The sequence below is a fragment of the Alexandromys fortis genome, unplaced genomic scaffold, assembly GCF_014885135.2.
Source record: "Alexandromys fortis isolate MF-2015 unplaced genomic scaffold, M_Fortis_MF-2015_v1.1 scaffold_108, whole genome shotgun sequence".
NCBI lineage: Eukaryota > Metazoa > Chordata > Mammalia > Rodentia > Cricetidae > Alexandromys > Alexandromys fortis.
This window is the reverse complement of record NW_026067994.1, coordinates 723,229-742,272: the sequence shown is the minus strand read 5'-3', so window position 1 is coordinate 742,272 and position 19,044 is coordinate 723,229. Positions and strand designations below refer to the sequence as shown.

The window sequence follows — 19,044 nt, the reverse complement described above, 5'->3', positions numbered from 1 at the left end:
CAGGAGGGAATGCTGAAACGGGAAACAAACACATATAGAGTGCTGTTACAGTATGAGAATTTTACAGCCAGATTTCTCAGAGTCAAATGGAAGGGAAGACTGTCCTTAAACCACATCATACAAAGATTTTTAGCTCTGTGCCACAATGCAAGATGTTCAGATTTAAAGGAGATGGCTAGGCAAACACAATGTCCTCCCTTCCTTCCAAGGAATGATGTACATCAACATAAGAGTTGCTGCATACTTGGTGCAGTTCTTGGGTCTAGTTCTTCCTGTTACTTGGCCACTCTTTCTTGATACATATAAGCCTAATAAAAGCACCATGATCCATTTTGCTGATGTCTGTAGTTAAGGGAAAGTTTTAATGAAATGAGAGAGAAAAATCAATTCTTGCTTTTGTTTTATTTTGTTTGTCTTTCAAGACAGGGTTTCTCTATGTTGCCATGGCTGCCCTGGAATTCACTATGCAGACCAGGCTGGCCTCAAAAGTATGTACCACCACCACATGGCTGAGAGAAATAAATTTAACAGATGGCTCAAATTAGATCTAAAGAACTCCTCAAGTGTCAGTGTTAGTACCTCCCTTGCCTGTGTTCATACTATTTTGGACCAACTACCAGTGTGCCATCCTTACTAGCATCTGCCACCCACTCTGTTCTTGAATCACGCAGACTGTAGCTATTCACTAGGTAAGGTAGGGAAGGGCTAAGAAGACTGCATTCACCAAGTAACAAACCTGTTTCTGAGAACACACTGTCACTCGCAGCTTTCTTCCAACTGGCACTAGATGTGAACACCAGCAATAACATGACAACACTTGGGTAAAGCCCCAGCACTTCAGAATGATGGGACCACACAGCATCTGGCCCCGGCACCTGACTACATTCCATGAGTCATTTTCCTTCCTCCTGAGAACTACCACCAATCTGACTAACAGTCAATTTAAACAAGACAGACTGTAGGGAACAGGGGACCCTTTTCCTTGGTTGCCTTCTTTAGTGCTGTTTCAACTATCTTTCTTAGTACTGATTCCAAATAGTTAATATTAAGAGTAAAGCTGCCCTGCTTTGCAAGCAAGGCTTCTCTTTGGTGTCCTGGAAAAGGCTCATCCTCCAGAGTCAAGAGTCACAGTGGAAGAGGCAGTTAGCTCCAGAGAAGCCTGCCATCAACACGGGGAAGCACCAGGTACCCACGGGAAATCCCTCCAATAACTCCATTTTAACAGATGTAGATACTTGACTGTGAGCCAAGAACCAAGCTTACAGGCTGGAGAGGACACTGCTAAAGAGCAACCGAAGACACTTACCAAGACACTTGAACGGAATAACGACGTGACTCTTGCACTGTTTTTTGTCCCTTCTGCACCAGTTATCAATACTGACTGGCTGATTTGCTTCCATCACATTTGTGATCTGCAGCTCTGGATATATCTGTTTAAGAACAGTAACAACAACAAATCCACACAATAAACCTGCCTGAAAATGGGTATTTCTGCCTCCACCCATATGCTCCATCAACCTTAAATGCTATTACACTATTATATTATATTATATTATACTGACAAAAAATATACTAAACTATTAGTTTTCTTTTTGTTTCTCACTGTTTATTTATAACAGATATTACCCAATTTCTTCTAGTCAAAAAAAATTTGTTTTGATAAAACACCATCAGTCTTAGCCAACCAGAGAACAAAATCATCTAATTTGCATATTTTGCCACAGCATGTTTTAAAGTGGTGATTAAACCTGCCTGTGACCTTGTCTGGAAAGACATGTGGTCCTTTGACACCAATGATGCGGTTGATCCCTGGGCATTTCCACAGATGCACAGGGCCACACACTTGTCACTGTCATTCTGCATGTAAGGTTGCATTTGTTCCCTCTAGTTCGGGTGAGAACAGACAGGACGAAGGCTGGTTTTTCTTTTGATAGCTTATATTTCTGACTCCTCCCATGGACTGCATTTAAAAGGGAGTCTGTAAGTAAGGCAAATGCAGGTTTTCAACCCAAAACAAATCTGACTCAGTATCAAGTTCACAAACAGGATGTGTGTACAGTGCTGAGCTCTTAAGTGAAAGACAGAGGCAAGTCTATGAAGTACCTGCTAACGGAGTTAAAACCGTACTTCACCCCGGTCCTACACGTGAGAAGTTACACTCATATTCTTTTGCTACTGAAGCAAAGGGTCAAGTTGACTCATATCTAGAGGATCCTTCACAACACTGGCAGCTTTCTATGAATAAGCCAAAACCATAAATTCTACACTTGACATATTTTGCTTTTCATCTTCCTAAAACAGAACTAGGTTCCTACCAACTTTCTACAAAGAACTGAGCTCATAACACAAACAAGTAAAAACCTCGGCAATATCTAAATTTAGAAACAAAAGGGACTGGAGTTCCAATTCTTAGTACTTTGGTCTTGGGCAGGGGGAACACATGCAACCCTGACCCAGGAAAAGAAGCAGAGTGTTAACTTTCTGGCAACACTCTTACCTCCTGGCAGTACTGAAGAACTTCTTCCTTTGTTCCCAGGCAGCTCCTGGTGCCTGTTGGGTCAGGCTCCCATTTCCCAGTCTGAATGTTCACATGCATGTTCAGCTTCCCACAAAACATCGCGATTTGAGGCTCAGCAACAGCAAAGCCTGTCCCAGCATTGGCTGCAAGAGCCTATCAAAAGAGAAACCAGAGACCTCGGGTTTAGTCAAAAGATATGCAGACAGGCACAGGCATTTAACAGTTGATACAAGACCAACATCTTACAGCTAAACTACTTGGTGCCGTTCTACTTATTCAAGATCTAAAAGGAACCAAAAGGTGGCTAGAAGGTGCTAAAGTATGACTCCTGTAGGAATATTCCCATGTGATCTAGAAACGCAGAATCGGCAAACTGGCAAGAAGCCCTAGCAGGGAAAGGCCCTGTTGCCAAGCCTGACAACCTGAGTTTGATCCCTAGCATCCATGTGGTGGAGGGAGAGAACAATTCCTGCAAGTTGTCCTCAGACCTCTGTGTGTGTCAAGGTCCTTGTAGCCACTCAACCGCCACCCACACCTGGGAGAAGAAGAAACCAGAATAAAGTAACTACCAAAAACTGCATAGACCTGAAGTACCTTCAAGTTTGAAAGCATGCATTTTAAGACAAACAAAAGGAAATTCAACTTTGTATAACAGGTTTGTACCAACTGACTCCTGGTCTCCAGGTCAAACTACTGTAAATTAGAGTGTCTGAATATCAGGAAGGACAGCCAGTCGCTATCAGCACCCTTACTGGTCTGCTTCAAGGTGCAGTCGGCAGGAGCAGGTAGGGTTCACTATCAACTTTTGTTTGTTATCTCTTTTCCAAAATGTCTTATAATCTCGAGTATTTACTTTTTCTCTTTCTCCCCCTCTGGTACCAGAGATTCAATCTAGGGTATCACACAGGTTAAGCCTGAACTCTATCACTGAACTAAATCCCTACTTCATAATTTTTTATTTTGAGACAAGGTTACTCAGGCTTGTCTTGAACTCTTCCTGCCTCAGCTTCTTGAGTGACTGGGATGGTAGGCCTATAGTACTTTGACATAAACTAATTCTTGTTTCAGGAAGTATGCCAGAATTTAAAACTGACCTTTGTGTATATATAAAGTGAAAAGCTAACGGGAACTCTAACCCTGCTACTGCCCACTTGGAAGACCTTGAATCTGTTGTCTGTTCTAATACAAGCTACCTATTCCTTCACACACAACACATGAAAACAGAGAGCTGTTAAAACTTCCAATAATTTACTTATTCACTCATACAGCAAAAACATCTTCATCATATTATGTATTAACAAAGTGCTAAAGGCTACAGTATACAAGCATGAGCAAAAAGTCGTGACCCCTACTTCCTCAGTACTCCATCTGGTGTCAAGTCAAAACTTACACAAAAAAAGGACGGGATTCACAGTCCTACAGAGGAAAAGAACACAGCACTGAGAAAACATTAAAAAGAACATGACCTCAGTTTGAGCAGAGAGCTAATAAAGGAAGTTTCCAGAAGAAAGTGAGGCTTGTGCGGCGGTGTGGATGAAGTGTGGCGCACTAGCACCAGGTCTACACTGTCGGCAGCAGAAGGATCTCACTTGAAGTGCTGAGATCACTTCCAATTCCTCTTCTGGTTGCAGAATAAAAATGTACTGTAAGCAAGCAGAGGAAGGGGTCGGACCACTGGAAGCGCACGGTCCAACAGAAGGATATTGCTAGCTTGGGCTACAGTGGTGTGCAGTAAGAGACTCAAGATCACAGAGAGAAAACAGCAAGACATGGTGATAGATTAAATATAGAGAACAAAGAAGAGGGTATCAAGTTAGGTTATTTGCAATATGCCCAGCATGCAAGGCTTCTCTCAAGCAATGTGTCCTTGAATAACACCCATGCATTTAGCGTTACAGTAGTCAGTCCTTTATTCCTGGAGCTATGTCCCAGGACTCCCAGACAATACCTAAAACAATGTAGTACACCGAACTCAATATATGCTTTTCCCATGTCATAATAAAATTTAATGTATAAACTAAGCATAGTAAGAAAGAAAAATATACCAAAGGGCTGGAGAGATGAATCAACAGTTAAAAGGACCCAGGTTCAACTCCTAGCACCTACATAGTGGTTCACAACCAACTGTAACTTCAGTTCTAAAGAAATGAGCATTCTCTTCTGGACTCTGCATGTACTAAACATGTACGTACAGGCATACATGCAAGTAAAACACCCATACACATAAGATTAATTTTTTTTAAAAGGAGAAAAAACAAATTTGGAAACAATTTGTTTCCTCAATTTACACATGAACTAGAGTTAAAGATTAAAAGTTCTTAATGTTTCAACTACATATGATCAGGTATGAATCCTTTAACATTGAAGGCAGCTAGTAAACACATAGGGTTTAGGGTGCCTATCTAATAATTCAGAAGACAGAGAACAGGGGACAGCATCTGACCCAAATGATCACAGATAAGAAGGTGTTGATTAGTTGTGTGAGCTCACTGAGCCACAACATTGAAACGGTCCATTCTAGTACATTCATCAGCCAGGACTGCGTTCCACATGTTACTCATTACAACTGTTGGCTACAAGACCACAAAAGTTTCAACTGTATAAATGCTCAGTTAATGGGTCAACCACGGAGGTCAATACATCAGTGTAAGTGCATTTGATTTCTGCACTGAGATGGTCAGTGTTATCTTCCCTGAAGAGTCTAAAGTAGCAGAGGTTAAAGCAACAGGAAGAAGAGCAAAACAGCCAGATCCTCCCATCAGTTACCACCAAGAAAGAGTAACTGGAATCAATCCAGACAGCTAATAGGATACAGTGATTCACTTCTGAGTTCAGAAAGATTAATCCTTGTGGTCATGAGAGACTCTCAAGACAGTATCCTCTGAAATATAAAAGGCCTCTGTGGGCCACATCTAAGAATCAACTAATCAAACATACCCCGACCTCACCTAGAGTGTGACAGGGTCACCATTCTATGATGTTTGTGCTTCTTTACTTGGAAATGCTCTTATTTAATGTGATCTCCATTTTCTTAAGCACCGACTGTGCCTTGATCCATTACTTCAACATATAAATCAATCTGCTTCCTAATCTAACATGTTACAAATGGGATTTCACTGCCAAGTCAGCACTTCTGATATCCTGTGAACTTAGAATCCTCTATGAAAGAAAATTAATGCCCGCACGTGTTGGCACTTAAGCCAGTCCCTGAGATCTATGCACACGGCAGCACTTTCAGGGCTTTGAAAACAAACAACAGCAATTGCTTTCCTATCCAATGCCTCACTTTACTTAATACTTCGTTCTTAATAAGAAATGCTATTTCATTAATTTGGCTGAGAACGAGTTCAGCTAGCTATCCAAGGAAAGAAATTCAACTTAGCAGTAGGTGCTCCTAATAATGTGAAGCAGTTTAAAGCATTTACAGTCAATGTACAAAATGTAAGTCTGAGCCTGCAACAGTCCGTCTGTCTGTAATATCACTTCAAGAGCCCAACCCCTGGGTGGAGCTCATAAGCTGTCCCCCTTCTCAAAGCTGCTCAGGACCAATGCGGCTCTCCTACGTCAAAGTTTATGCTTGAGCAGTTCTTTCCTCACTAAAGCTACTATACTGCCCCCAAATCAAATCTGGCTCTACAATTTGATAAAGAGCCTGTGTACCATCTTCCCAGGGCAGGGTTTTCTCCTGTAGCTGTGGGAATGAGGATTCCTTAGATGGAAAGGCACTGTTTATAGCCCATTCCACCCAGTTCGGCTATCATAAACATGAGTGAAGCAGGTGTCTGCTGCATCCAGCTAGGCTTACAGGCTAGTGATAAGACACTTATCCCCAAACGTCCTTTCCTTTACACCTTAAAATCTTTAAAAAGAAAAATTAACAATCAAAATTTGAAGAGCCTATACCATTTTCACTCCTCTTCTACTGTTGAATAAAACTCCATGACCCAGAGGCTGGAGAGACAGCTCAGTGGTCAAGGGTACTTACTAGCTGTTCTTCCAGAACCCAGGTTCAATTCCCAGCACCTACAAGTTACAATTGTCTGTAACTCCAGTTCCAGGCTTCTGACATCCTCACATAGACATGCATGCAGGCAAAACACCAATGAACATAAATAAAAATTAAAAACAAAAAAACAAAACCTTTGTGACCCACAAATTCTAACAACCACTCGCCTTTAATTCCAGCACTTAGGAGTCAGAGGCAGGTGGTTCTGAGTTCCAGGCCAGCCTGGTCTAATAGAGTGAGTTACAGGATGGCCAGGGATATACAGAAATCCTGTCTCAAAATAAAAATTTAACAATTTAAATATATGCCCACAAAGTCTTCAAAGATTTCTTATCAAAAGAAAGCGAAATACAATCTGTTCTTAGCATACCTCAAGATATTTGTCTCGGGAGAAAGAACATGAAGTCGGTTGGGGGGATCTGGAAGAAGCTGAGGGAAAGGATATTACTAAATTATACTGTATGAAATTTTTAAAAATTATAAGAAAGGAAACATTTTTTCTCAAGCTATGATTAACCTCAATAAGAAAGGCAATCAGAGTGAGGACACGAAGAGGACGCCAGTGTGAATGTCGTCAGCAACAAGACATTTAAGGAAACCAGTCAGGAAAAAAACTGAGAACAGTTACAAATCAGCAAAGACCAGGCACAAACAACGAATGAATGCAGTGTGGGAGCTTGAACAGGATCCTGGAACAGGAAAAGGACATCGATGGGGGAAACCAGAGCAATCATTTGCATAAACTGTGCCAACACAAGCTCCTGTACGTGCTCTGTGGGTTATGTAAGACATTAAGTCCACAGCCAAGCATAGGAGAATTCTGCAGTACCGTCAACTTTTACTTAAGGCCAAAAGATGAATATTTGAGAGCTGGTGTAGCTTATCAAAATAGCGCCTGCTCAGCATGCATGACAAATGGGACGGAACCCAGCACCATAAAAATAACAAGTGTTTTTGTGTTTAATCCCGATAAAACTTCCTAGATTTCACTTCACAAAAATCCAGTCTGTCAAAAGGACAACACAAGCTGGGTCTGAGGCATGTACCTAGCGTCCAGCTACCGCTACGATTGGGGTGGGATGACTCTCACAGCCAGACCTACCTCAGAAATGGGGACTGGGGTGGGGGTAAAGGAACAAAGGAATGAAAAGATCCTTTAGAGCTATCTTTTAGGCAACCAGTAAGGATTTTCAGAGCACACTCAATAGCTGAAAAGCAAACGTCCTAATACAGCATATCATAGATATTACATATATTAAGCACTTTGGTTGCTGCTGAAAGTGTGAATTACGGTGGTTAAACCTGTCGATTTGACATTCACAATCACTTAGAAGATACCACCCCTAAGCATGTCTGTGAGGTCATTACCACAGGTACATACTTCATGGGCAGGGGTCTCAGGCTGAAAACAAAGGAAGTGGCATAGCACACATTCACCTCTGCTTCCTGACTGAGAAGGCAATGCAATCCAGAGGCACAAACTCCTGTTGCCCCAGCTAGAGCTCCTCTTAGCACATGGTACCTACTACCATGATGCTCTTTGCCCTCAAATCATTAGCCAAAACCATACGCCCTCCTTTCCTCAAGTTGCCTTTGTCAGGAGCTTTACAGGAGCATCAAGAAGAGTAACTGACACACTATGGTTTAGCGCCATGGTCCTCCACTTTCCTAAGGCTGTGACCCTTTAATAAAGTTTCTCATGTTGTGGTTACCCTAAACATATTTTGTTGCTACTTAATTAACTGTAATTTTGTTATTCTGAAATCATAATGTAAATAAATATCAGATATGCAACCCCCGAAGAGATCAAGATCCACAGGCTGAGAACCACTGGTTCAGAACCTTCACAGCATCTTCTCCAACAGCACAGAAGGAAAAGTTCAACCTTCAAACATTTCAACTATTTGACAAAACAGCAGAACTCTTGAGCAATACGAGAAAAAAAAATAAAAAAGCCTTGTTCTTAAAAATAACATCTGATAAGGCTGGGGAGACGGGTGGCTATGGTGGTGAGCATTACTGCTGTTATACAGCGTCTGGGTTCAGTTCCCAGCATCCATTATGGTAGCTTATGTAACCTCAGGTGATCCAATACACACATACAAGCAGGCTAACAAGACATAAAATGAAAATAAACGGTTTCTTCTAATGATGGCATTACATTAGAAATTTTTATATTTTGTGTGCGTGCACACGCACATGCCATGGTATATATGTGAAGGTCAGAGGCCAACCTTCTACCAAATGGGATTCAGGGTTGGAATTGGGGGTCATAGGTTTTCATAGTACACACAGAGCCATTTCTTCAGGCTACATCTCAAAGTTCTAGGCTTTATTATATTCCAGATTAATTCTAATTAGAAAGAGGTAAAACTAAGTATAGGGGGAAAATTAAAATATTAAAAGTTATTATTATTACAATGATACACATCAGCCATTAGGTGTTGTTTACAGACACAATAGTTTGTACAAATAAACAAATAACTTCACTGTTATTAGAGCTTTAAATATTAAAGCAGAAATGAAGTATTGTTTCCAAGACTGAAAATGGTTTAGACTGTCTCCACGGCTTTTTATAGGGACATGGTAATTTGTCCAACTAGATTATACTGATAAAAATCCAAAGCACCATAATCAAATAGAAGCCTGACTTTCACTTTACAGGAGATGAAAACTGGGTCTTTCATAAAAAAGGCTGTAGAAACTATATTGATGCTTAAAATTGGTTTCTGTTCCTGCATAGTTGTTATCATAACACAGGAAGCCTAAGAAACTTATTTCCAGGTGTACACAGCCAATAGGGACCTGTCTTGGATAAACAGCATTCTTAGGGCACCCTGCCTCAAAAGTGGCGTACGGGTGGTAGCTAAGTATGTGACTGTAAGTCCAGTTCCATCACCAACTACCTGTACTACCTGTGAAGGTTACCTATCCCTCTAAGTCTACTTTTTCTGTTAAAATGATAGGCCAGGAGGACTGGAGAGATGACTTAACAGTTATTAACACTGGTTGTTCTTTCCAGAGGACCTAGGTTCAATTCCCCAGCACCCACATGGTGGCTCATGGATGGACTCCTCTTTCAGGGGACCCAATGCCTTCTCCTGACCTCCACAGACAACATGCACACACATGGTACACAGACATATATCCATACACATAAGATAAAAAAAAAACTGGAAAAACCACTTCTAAAAGCTAAGCCAAGCATGGTTACTTATACCTCTAGACCTAGCACCTAGGGCAGGAGGGGGCAGGGCAGAATAAAGAGGATTATTACAAGTTCAAGACCACTATGGGTTACAGTGAGACTGGGGTGTGGTGTGTGACTGGGAAGATGGTGAGCTGTGTGAGCCTGAGAATATGAGTTGAATAGCCAGCATGAAAAAGATTATGCAACAGCAGGGGCTTGTAAATAGCAGTAGACAGGAGGAGTCCCATCAAAGTGAACTGGTTCCATCAAAGTCCCAGGTTTTAGTGAGAGAGAGATCCTGTCTCAGAGGGGGCGGGGGTGGTTAATTCTGAGGAATAACACCCAAAGGTGAGCCTCTGGTCTCCTTAAGAGTGCACATCCATGCTCTTCTGCAAGTTTGTTCCCACCCTCACAAACATACACATCATTTTTTTAAAAATATGTGTGATATTGCACAAGCTTATGTAAAACGTTTACCAGAGAAACATAACAGACCTACAATAAATCATGATTTTAAAATGAAATTTAAAGCAAAGTGCTTGAAATATTGCTTATCATACAAAAGGAGTTTAAGTGCTGGTGACCATTACTATTAGGATTTACATTTCTTCATCTGTAGAACAAGGCCACTAATATACCTACTCCTCCTCTCTGCCTCTCTGGCCCATTGTGGGGATTAAATTACGATAATTCATAGAAGCATTAAGCGCAATGCTTACTGCAGAACAAGCACCATTATCACTGTGCTTGCTCCTGAAGATTTAGTTCACCCTTGCTACAATTACACACAACTGGGCTTAAATCAGAGGCACTCAAGTGAAGAACACAGGAGGACCCACATGATATCTATCCTGCCAAAGCACAGGCTGGTGTGACACAGGTTTAAAAGAGATTTCATTTTTTTATGTTATTAAATTTGAAAATGATTTTTTTTAAAAAAGTTGCAATATTGCTCCATACTTTATTTAGTGGGAACTCAGTCATCAAATATTTATGTGAACAGACCCTGTCATTTTTAAAGAAAACTACCAGGAGCTGCTGGTTTCGTGGCTCTGAACCACTTTCCAGCTGAACCAGAAGTGAGGTTAAGATGAATCTACTACTACCACCACAGCACATCTGAGACTGAGCTATGGGAGCCGGAGAGATGGCTCAGCAGGCAAAGTGCTTGCTACATCAGCTAGGTGACCCGAGTTTAATACCCGAAATCTGTGTGAAGGAAGAGATTTACTCCACAAAGATGTCGTTTTACCTCCACAAAATTACTACACACCTCTCTCTCTCTCTCTCTCTCTCTCTCTCTCACACACACACACACACAACATTAACAACAGCACTATAATCTAAATCTTTATGGGTTTGTGTACCCTTTTGTGATCTTCAAACATACACACGAAGTATTTTGGTCATATTCACCCTCAATTTGTTTTCTTGATATCATTTCACCTACTCATTAGCTACAAAAATCTTACAGGAAGTTAATCCTTCTTGATTTAGTATTTGGTGAAACATAAATGAATTTTAGTTCATAAAATAGATGAGAAACCTCCAATTCAAAGGGTGAGGCTTTTGTTCAGTCTGTAACAAATCAATGTGTACTTTCTCAAGGAATAGCACTTGGAAATTCACTGAATCATATTTGTCTCTGATGACACAGCAGCCATTTGCCAAACTCTGCAAAGCATGCCAGCTAACTGCAGAAGTGTATGAATATAATATGACCTGAATCGTGTAAACTTGGGTTTCATCTCGTAACTCTTTGGCACCAGCATTAATTACTTAGGCTGTTACTAAGAGCTGCATATGCAAGGTTGGGGAAAATGTACAGGAATGGATTTACTTACGCCTTAAAGGGAGAAATGATTTCAAGTAGCAAACACCCAGGAAATGCTATGGATTAAATTTTCATAATGAAATACATTCAACCTACATTATTCTTAGTGAGTCACATAATAGAAATGATGGAGCATTTTCCACAGAATACCCAAACACAAGCCTGGCAATCCTCTTACATTGTAAGTAGCCTCTGGCTGATCTGATGCTCTAGAAGGTTTTGTTTTTATAAGAATCAAATCACTGTCAATCAAGTAATTGTAAGCACCTTCTAAGTTCTTAAAATTTTCTTAAAATATTCTACTTACAGATGATTTTACTAAAATGAATATTTACCTTGGAGATATTGCCAAGGCTGAGAAACTATCCAGCATTTCCTTTTAGCTAAAACATATGTAACAACACAGTGTCAGGACTTCAAATATGAATAGACAGTCTGTCAGAGACTCGAGACTGAGTCCACACCAGCCCACTTTCCCTTTAAGATAGCTGGGGAAGGATAAGGAAACTAATCTATGTAACTGGAAACACGATTTCTCATACACAGGATTATTTTGAGGGTGGGAGGAGATTTGAAATGGGATTTCTCTGTGTAGCCTTGGCTGTCCTGGAACGTGCTCTGTAGACCAGGCTGGCCTCAAACTCAGGTCTGCCTGTTTCTGCCTCCCGAGTGCTGGGATTAAAGGCGTGCGTCACCACCGCCCGGCCTAGGATCATTTTTGAATATTTATTCTCAAGCGTTGAGTTTTTCTGTTGCCATGTATGTCTGTGTACCATGCACATACATTCCCTGCAGAGGTCAGAAAAGGGCGTTTGGGGAACTGACATGGAACTGGAGTTAAAGACCGGTTTCAGCTGCCACATGAGTGCTGAGAACTGTCTTCTACAAGAGCAGCCATCTCTCCAGTCCCTAGGATCATTTTTACTGATGCTTTAAAGCAGAAGTTCCCCAGACACCTACTAGGGAGCTAAAGTTCATAACAGGTGTTTAACAACATCCTGAAAAGTGAGAAATAGAGAGTGGTGGTGTGGCTAAGTAGCAGAATGCTTGCCTAGACTGCATGAAGTTCTGGGTTCAAACTTCAGCACTGCACCATAACAAGAAGATGGAGGTAGTGGGAGGTGAACACAACCGGTACTAGTGTGTGCACGCACGTGGTACGTAAGGCTATAGCTTCACTGTCTTCTTTTGAGACTAAGTGTCCTGAATTCTAAGATACCTTCCTTCTTTTCACCTTTTGTTATTAAAGTCATAAAATTATAGCAATGGTAAGCAGGTGGCCTTTCTTTTCAAATATATTCTTTTATAATGTGAAGCAATTGCAATCTTATCTACCCAAAACTTCCTTGTTGGGCTCGTGAGACAGCTTAGTGAGTGGTGATGTCATTTGCTGTGAAGCAGAATGTGATCCCCGTGGTCCACATGATCAAGGGATAGAACAGACCCTCAGGCTGTCCTCTGGTTGTCACATGTACACTGCTGGCAACACAATGAATGTTTAAAAATATATATAAAAAAAAAACAAATACTAGAAGTCACAGACCTAGCTAGCTCTTTATTTCCAAGAGTATGATGTTGAGTGGCAAGAAATTCTTGGGTGAGTCACCTATACCATTTTTTAATAACAAAAACAAACAAACAAATAAATAAATTTTAATGACTAAAAAATTTTCATAGGACAGAATTTTAAAGAAATGTTTAAACAGTTCTGTTAAGTATTTTCCTAAGTGCAAGCAATATTACATATCAATCCTGATTAACAAATTTTAACTTTTAATGTCCATTGACACTGTGAGAATAAGGAAAATATGAAATTGCTCCACCCTCAAGTTCAAAGCAAGTCAAAAGACATCTTTCTTATGGTTTATGTAGCATTTAAATTTAAAAGCAAATAGACTGCACTATCAGCATGCACCAGATCCGCTGTCAAACAATAATTCTTCCTGCCTTGGACCAATGCCCAAGTGCATTACTGTAATTATCAGCAATTTCAAAAATAAAGTAATAAAGCTAATACACTCCAAAAGTCAGTGTGTTTACTGCTTGCCGAACGGGCCACTAATTAGCCTTTCTTGGTACAAGTCACCTATCTACTAAGCAAATGCATAAAAGGGAGCAGGAAAGGTTACACTCAAGAAAAGGAGTAAGTAGGGATGAATATACAGTGAACACCCCACTCAGCAGAAAGAGCAACAGCACTTTAGCTCTGTTAGTCAGGTGCCACCAGGGTGCCAGATCAGCCTTTGCTCTCCAGGATCCTGTCTCCACCAACCCTGGGTCCCAGAAACAGCAGCTTGTTCCAAAAGAAAAGCATGGCAAATATGGCCTGCAAGGCCAACAGTGAACAATCCCTGGTTGAGCCCATCTCCCACACCGAGAGCACTCTCACTGTTGGGCTGAGCCACGGTGCCTCTTCCCAAGCCTTCCCCAAACAGATGTGCTCTCACCTCTCAGGACTCCTCGCGGTGGACACCCTCAGAGGCTGCCTGGCAGTCCTAGCCAAGGGAAGGTTCCTCTTCAGCCTTGCTCATGTGCTAGCCATGCCCATCTCACGGAGCTAGAACTTAAGAGACTCTTTTTCTAATCTCTGTCTAGTAATAGGACCTAGAATCAGTAACACTGAGCTCTTGGAGTCCCTTTATGTATTTTCTTAAAGTACAGTCAACAGTGATTCCCTCGGTCAGCACAGCATTAGCTTGTGTATCAGCAGACCTACGAAGAAGAAATATGTGCTCAGGAGATGGTGAAGCATACTTGCTGCTCCTGCATCAGGCAGCTCACAACCACAATTCCATCTCCAGAGGATCTGATACCCTCTTCTTGCCTCCACATACACACCTGTTTGGATGTGAATTCAGACATACATACATATCTGGTTTTTTTTTAATCTTTTAAAAGAAACTAAACAAGGTGGGGGGAGAAGGGAAGTGGGGGAAGGAACGTGAGGAGATGAGGGGGAAGCTGTGGTTGGTATGTAAAATTAATGAATTAATTAAAAAAGAAACTAAAAAAAATAAATGACTAAATAAATAAAAATCTATGCAGGAGGGCAAGCTTCAATTTTGAAAGCTGCAATCTTTTCCAAAGGACCTTTCTACATACATGGTTTGAAAAGCTACACAAGCAGGAGCAATATACTAACTTAGTCCCAGCCCAACATGAGCACAGCCCTCAGAGGTACCTGTTTACCTCCTCTTAACACGTTCTTAGCATTTTCTTGGTCTTTCAGACCAGACATTAAATTTTTGTTTTTTAATTTGAAAATGTCTTGTTTCATTTGTGGACAAGGTGTTTGAGCCACGACACATGCAGAAGTCAGAGGACAACTTACAGAAGTCAGCTCTTGTATCTTGTAAGTCATGGATATTGAAGTTGGGTTGTCAGGCTTGGCCCTAAGCCCTTCCTTTACCCACTGAGCCACCTCCCTGGCTCTACACTTTAAAGTTCTGAACTCTTAAGCCATCACACTATCTTAAAGTATCTTCTCCCTTGCCCTATTGGTTAAAGCAGTATTCATTTCCAGCATATACATGTATGTGTGCTGTAAATTACAATTTCTTTTTTTTAAGATTTATTTTTATTCTACATATGGGTGTTTTGCCTGCATGTATTTCTGTAAAACATGTGTGTGCCTGGTATCCAAGAGGTGAGAGCAGGATGTCAGATCGCCTGAACTAGAATTATAGATGACTGTAAGCCACCATCTATATGGGTACTGGGAATTGAACCTGGGTGCGCTCAACAAACAAACAGTGATGGTAACTGCTGAGCATGTCTCCAGCCCATACTTGGGTATCTGTTTCTCCCTAGATGTCTTAGCTAGTGTTCTACTGCTATGAAGAAACACCATGACCAAGGCAACTCTTATAAACGGGCACATTTAATTTGGGGCTTGCTTATAGTTTCAGAGGCTTAATCCATTATCATCACGGCAGGGAGCATGACAGTACAGGGCAGACAAGGTGCTGGAGAAGGAACTGAGAGTTCTACATCTGATCTGCTTGCAGAGAGCAGAAGAGGGAAAACTGGGCCTGGCATGGGCTTTCAAAACCACAAAGCCCACATCCAGTGACACACTTCCTCCAGGCCATACCTCCTAATCCTTCTCAAATAGTAGTGCCCTTCTAATGACTTAGCATTTAAAACACTAGCATTTGGGGACATTCTAATTCATACCACCACACCAGAGATACCAACCACACCTCTCCTTTTATCTGCTTGGTGTCCCACACACAGACCTGAAACTGCCAGAAAGGCCCATGAACACCCTGCAGTGCACACACTGAGGTCTGCTGCTTTTGCTTTTTCCTGAAGCCGACACTCCTCCCACTTTCCCCCTCCCGACTCCATATGGACCACTGTTCTCTAGGCCTGAGGTCATCAGTCCTGAGATTCCTTCCTCTTTCCTCTGGTTTCCTCACTATTTTTGTCTTTCTTGACTAATTTCCGTTTTAGGAGCTCACAGCTTCCTTAAAAAACACCTAAAAATAGAAAACTTCAAACATAACAGATCTCAAAAGGGCTTTTATTTTATGTACACACTTTATGGGTAATATACCTAAGCAGTAAGTTCGTCTGGAAATTACATTTTCCCTCAGAATTTGAGGTCTTCTGGCACAGGTGCTAAGAGCTTTCTGTGCAGGCCTGTTTTTCCCGACCTTCCCAATATTTAGCATTGTTTACCTTCGACTTGGTGTGCCTTGCTGTGGCCTCTGTCTGTCACCAGAACTAGCTCTTGGCTGGACTGCACAATTTCCCATATGCAGTCTGATGTTTCCAGCCCTTAAGATTTCCTAGACCAAGTCTCTAGTTTCTTTTTCTTCCCTCTCTGACTTCAGTTAGTTCACTCCTACTGATTTTTTTCTCAGTATTATAAGGTCCTGTCATCATAAACAGCAGAAACCAAAAGTCCTGGTAACTCATTTCTAATTACTCCAGTTCCAACTGGCACTAATGGTCTACGACGGTGGCCTCGTTGGTCCATTTTCTAACGCAGATTCAGCATCTCCACCCACACATCATATCCACAAATTCACAATGGCTCTGCTTGGTGAGGAGCTCATAGTCAATCTTTTAACATCAATACTAAAGATATTTTAATCTGTCCTGAGTATTACTTCTGTTGTTTTATAAAACACTGAACACCATTCAGTTTCTATGACTTTTATCAATGCACAAGATTAGTCATTCAAGATAATAACACCCAGCAGGATGTTTTTTAATGTAGACCCTGAAGAAGCTAGCAAAGCCTCAATAATCATTTCTCTAATAGTTTCTGTAAAAGACAGAGGAAGTAAGATTTGTTCTAGTTTCCTTCTGCTATGATTAAAAACACTGACAAAAAAACAAAACAAAACAAACAAACAAAAAAAAAAACAAAACAAGCAACTTGGGGAGGGGAGGATTTATTTGGCTTACCATTCCAGATCACCGTCCATTATTGAGGGAAATAAGGCAGGAATCTGAAGCAAGTACCTGAAAACAGGCCTGCTGTTCCATGCAGAACTATCTATAACCTCGGAACTCACAGCCTAGGAAATACAGCAAGAAACCACAGGTCCCTCAAGAATATGCTTGACTAGCTGCTCTCTTATAAAAGCCTGGACCAGCAGTCCATAAAGGGATGGGTCCTCCCACATCACTAGCAGGCTGGACAATCCCCCACCAACCTGCCCACAAGGCAGCTGATCTGGGCAATCTCTCAACAGACTCCGTTCTCAGGTGACACTAGGTTGTGCTAAATTCACAGTTAAAGCTAACTAGGTTGCTCTAAAGAAAAAACATGCAAGGTTAAGCAGAAATACTGGTGGGAAGGGAATTAAAAAAAAAGTCACCAAAGGCTCTGCTATAAATTATGGCTCAGGGTAGAGCCCATGTCTAGCATATTCAACAAGGCGGTGAACTGCAGACTGAGAAAAACTACCAGCAGCTCCTTACTTGAAGTTTCATTTTCCACGGTTTCCATTATCTACAGAGACTGTGGACTAGAAATATTACAAGAGAAATTCTGGAAATAAACAATTCATAAGTTCTGAATTGCTTACCATTCTGAGTTACAAAATGAAATTTCTCTCTGCCTAGGGCACAAACCACTCCTTTGTTCTATGTTGCTACCCCGTAAGTCATTTAGAAGCCGCCTCAGTTAACTGTTCCAGCAATGTGTTTAAGTAACCTTTACTCCACCTAGACACAAAAGTGGTGACAGTAGCAACTCAAGCCTGCTTTTTTCTTTCTCCCTCCCTCCATTCACTTATTTTTTGGTATTGATTAAACCAAGGACCAAGCATGCACACCATAAAATGCTCCTTCACATACCATATCACACTATCACAAGGGGCAAGTTCAGTTTAGTAAGATATATTCGTGCTAACTTATTCACGGCGTTGTTTAAACTTACCCTGCTTACTACTTACCAGTATAACTTACTGCACCTAATTTATTAATTAAGCTTTATCACAGATGTGTGCGTGCATGCGTATGTGTGTGTGCATGTGCGTGCATGTGTGCGTGTGTATGCACAGGAAAAAACACAGAGTTCAGGGCTCTGCAGGTTCAGGAATCCATTGCACATTTTGGAACAGACCTTCACAGATGAGGGGACCATGAGATCATGTCTAAACCAACTTTTCCTTCTTCCTTCTTAACAAGGGTTGAAAAAAATCAAATGCCTTATACATAACAAATAGAAAACAGGATAGGTGAACCACAGCACTTCACTGACTAAAAGGAGCCTGTTTCCACTTGGCTCATGCTGTCAGATAGCCTCATTTCTTCAAAACCTGGCAAGAATTTTTTTTGCATTAAAACTCCTATTACTTGAAAATGAAAATATGTACCTAGAATTTAAATACATTTAAGTCTAACAAGGTAAGGACAAAATAACATAGGTACAAGGTCACACTCTGTTTGCAGGCTGCATTTTTTTTCCTTTCCTTTTCTTTTCTTCTTTTTTTTAAGATCTAAAATTAACATACAAGACTTTAAAGAGGACTGGCAATCTAAAAGAACAAAATTTAGCAAACCCAAAAGGCAAAGTATAAATTAGAATTTGATTTGATTCTGCTGATTACAAAATTACTATACTGATTAACTTTAAAGATCTTAGCATTTGGGGCCGAGGGTGTAACTCAATGGCAGCGTGTATGGTTAGAATGTGCAAGGCCCTAGAGATTCACTCTCAAGACTGAAAGATAATTCTGTACACCCACACACTGAGACAATGGGGATGTTCTATCGGGAACTCACCAAGGCCAGCTGGCCTGGGTCTGAAAAAGCCTGGGTTAAAACTGGTCTCGCTGAACATAGTGGACAATGAGGACTACTGAGACCTCAAGAACAATGGCAATGGGTTTTTGATCCTACTGTACCTATTGGTTTCGTGGGAGCCTAGGCAGTTTCGATGCTCACCTTACGAGACCTGGATGGAGGTGGGTAGTCCTTGGACTTCCCACAGGGCAGAGAACCCTGATTGCTCTTTGGGTTGAAGAGGGAGGGGG

At 41.1% G+C, this 19,044-nt stretch overlaps 1 protein-coding gene across 4 annotated transcripts in view; it reads right to left on the bottom strand.

Annotated features, from left to right (window-relative positions):
- The window catches only part of Aplp2 (amyloid beta precursor like protein 2), a 64,290-nt gene that overhangs the window by 26,394 nt on the left and 18,852 nt on the right, over positions 1 to 19,044 (bottom strand). For all 4 annotated transcript variants that reach the window (XM_050160044.1, XM_050160042.1, XM_050160043.1 and 1 more), the window contains exons 2-3: positions 2,498 to 2,671; positions 1,307 to 1,430 (exon numbers count right to left, since the gene is read on the bottom strand). In XM_050160044.1, the coding sequence (XP_050016001.1) occupies positions 1,307 to 1,430; positions 2,498 to 2,671 (298 nt within the window). The remainder of the gene's footprint in view (positions 1 to 1,306; positions 1,431 to 2,497; positions 2,672 to 19,044) is intronic.